At 40.9% G+C, this 3,117-nt stretch overlaps 1 protein-coding gene across 1 annotated transcript; it reads left to right on the top strand.

Annotated features, from left to right (window-relative positions):
* Positions 1–231: 231 nt before the first annotated feature.
* On the top strand, positions 232–2,406 carry LOC117759987 (claudin-1). Its single transcript, XM_034582595.1, has 4 exons — positions 232–591; positions 977–1,141; positions 1,588–1,666; positions 1,776–2,406. The coding sequence occupies exons 1-4, from the start codon at positions 390–392 to the stop codon at positions 1,939–1,941; spliced, it is 612 nt and encodes a 203-aa protein (XP_034438486.1). The 5' UTR covers positions 232–389; the 3' UTR covers positions 1,942–2,406.
* Positions 2,407–3,117: the final 711 nt, after the last annotated feature.

The raw sequence follows: 3,117 nt of genomic DNA, 5'->3' as shown, positions 1-3,117 counted from the left end.
GAAAACCTAACCTAAAGCAATGGCTGCTGAGAAGTTTGCATGACTCCGAGGTGGGGGCTCTTTAAACAGTTTAAACTTTTCATCTTGTGTATGACTCCTTTTTATTCAGGGGATTCTGTATTTACCAACATGCTCTGATAAGACTTCACATGAACTTCCCATCATCCTCTGCAGGTGGAGGACAGACCTCCTGTGCGTCACAGCCCTGGGACTTTAAATAGACTCTGCAGCGGAGCGCGTGTATAACGGTCTGAGGAGGTGAGAGGAGCCACTTTGAACAGACTTTCAACTTCAGTCTCATCTCTTTCTCCTTTATTTGGATTTTTTTTTAAAGCAATTTCCAACCAAAGTTCTCGGACTCTTTTCCCTTGCTGTAGCCGGGGTACACGATGGCCAGCTCGGGCATTCAGCTCCTGGGGTTCCTCCTCTCTCTGGTCGGTGTCGCTACCACGGTGGCCGCCACCCTCATGGTGGAATGGAAGAAGCAGGCGCAGGGAAAGACGCACCGGGTGTACGAGGGTTTGTGGAAGAGCTGCAGCGGCAACGAGAGAACGACGTGCGAATCCCACGAGTCTCTCCTGAAGCTGCCCAGTGAGTTTTCATTTTTTACAACATCTCCTCCAGAAACCAGGCGCTGCTCGTTGAGATGCCTTCCACCGACAATAACTCTCTATAATTAGACTCAAGTCTTTGGGTTGATCTCTTCTGACGTGATGGCATCACATGAGGAATTTACACAGGATCATTTCTTTTTTTTTCTACTGCTGCCAATCTCCTCCTTGTCTATTTTGTACAATTACATTTTTATTTCACCTCTATCGTTTGCTCTTGACAAAGGTTCATTTATTCCATGGCTTAAATATGAGTAACATGCAGCTTGTTGTAGAAAGAGACACAACCAGAGATTATGTCCAACGATCGGCGACTGTGTCAGTTTGAAGCTCACACATCTGTTCACATCTGTCTTCCTCCGCAGCCGAGGTGCAGGCGACCAGGGCCGTGATGCTGCTCAGCATCTTCCTCTCTGCTGTGGCCCTGCTGGTCTCCACTGTGGGGATGAAGTGCACGCGCTTCATGGATGGAAAGAACGAGAGCAAATCCACTACAGCCATGATCGGAGGAATCATGTTCATGATCTCAGGTGTGTGTTCAGTGCTTTATAGTGTGGATTGGGTTAGTTGACCGAGGAGCTCGGACTGGGAACTTCACTGTCAATTTCCTTTGCCGTGAATTTTAAACGAGGTTATATAAATTTATTTGCTGTCCTTGATTTGAGATTTTCTACTCTATAATTTGCTGTCTCTTAAATGTATTAAGCTTGTTGTCTTTGAACCTTTGTATTCTTGTTTTTGTTTGGCCTCTTTGAAGTTTTCCCAGTTAAAGTTTTACTACTACGATAATATAGCATATTTTACAGATTCTATTCTCTGTTCAATGTAGTGATAAACATAATCTGACACCATTATCCAACATGGACTTTGAGAAACTGGGATGGAATAATTACCATTGTCTTACAAGAAGTGTCTGTTATTTGCAATCTGAACTGATGAAGAGTTTGGCTTTGATGAAAGATATCTTCTTTTTCAGGTTTATTGACTCTGATCATCACTTCCTGGTACGTTAAAATGATCGTCCAGAAGTTCCATTCATCCAATCACCTGCAAAGGTACAGCAGTGAAGAGATGCCTTCAGTACACATGAACACACACACATACAAACTGATCTTGTAAACATGCACATGCATTTAAATGAGCGTGTATCTGTTTTTCTTGCAGCTTTGAGTTTGGTAAGGCGGTGTTTGTCAGCTGGGTCGGGGGCCTCCTCACTATGGCCGGTGGCACCTTCCTGAGCTGTCGTCGATGCTCACGGTCTGAATCTCCTGAGTCCAGAAACTCCAACCTCCACCTGCCCACCACTAACTCCAAGTCCAACTACGTGTAGTCGGGGGGAGCCGGGAGGCGACACAGTCCATCCAGGGGACAACTTCATTGTTGTAAATATACGAGCTTCATCCAGCCAGTCATTTCCATGTTGTTTTTTTTAGTCATGTCCATTTTAAACACATTGGACTTTGTCGGCCTGTTTGAATTCATATGAAATCATGATGTTTCTCTTCACAGCTACAGTGAAGAACACTTGTTTGAATAGTTTACAGTGGAGCTGTAAAGTTTTTCACTGTGTAGCAGGATTTCTGTACTTTTTTTTTACAGTGTACTTTTGTAAACAGGTCATTTCCCTTTACCTCTTCAGTTTTACACAGACTGAATGTTTGTTTATGTTTCATGACTAAGGTTTTACATCTTTAGTCCCGTAACTCATCAAGTTGTTTTTCTACATTCTATGGAAATTACAAAGATCACAGTTTGTACATTTTGAGAAGAAAAAATAAAATGAATTTGTTTTCAATAATGTTGTTGACCTTGTTTTCAGATTGCATAGACATCTGTGTGTAACTCAACACATTTTGATTCTAGATAAAGATTTACTATTATAAATTATTTTAAATTAGATTAAGTACACTTTTATATGTATCTTTGTACACAACACAAGGTATTTAATGGTGTCTGTTACAACTTTTACCACTGTGCACTCAAATAGAGACTTTATTGGAAAAGGGGAGAGGATTTCTGAATAATTCCAGCTTAGAAAAATATCATGTGTATCACAACTATTGCTTAAATAGTGACCGATAAAACTTTGTAGTACTTCTCACATCAGGTTGAAAATGAAACAACAAAAACAGATGTATAATCAAGAGGAAAGTATGAAGATAAGCATCATGTTAGAATCTCTCATGGGAGTGACTCACTTCCTGAATCCTCAGACAAAAAGTGAAAATAAAACTGGAGAAAATGGTAAACTGTGTGATGGAGGTATTTGTGGCAGTGGTGCTGTGTAAAGTAACCAGTCAACATCCTGGTCAATTCAACTTGTTGTTGTTTTGATGCTGGTTTTCATACTCAGAGCATTTGGATTGATTCCACCCTGTTTTAAACTTTATTGAACATTTGAATTAAACCGTTCCTCCTCCTCCTTGAGGAAAGTAGTTTAGCCTGAATAGTTGGACTTGCCTGGAGTTACTATAGTTTTATTAATATCAATAAGACTCCCTTAATC

This window comes from Hippoglossus hippoglossus, chromosome 4 (genome assembly GCF_009819705.1).
Source record: "Hippoglossus hippoglossus isolate fHipHip1 chromosome 4, fHipHip1.pri, whole genome shotgun sequence".
In the NCBI taxonomy this organism is placed as follows: Eukaryota; Metazoa; Chordata; class Actinopteri; order Pleuronectiformes; family Pleuronectidae; genus Hippoglossus; species Hippoglossus hippoglossus.
Note: the sequence above shows the minus strand (reverse complement) of the source record. Positions and strands in the feature narration are given on the sequence as shown.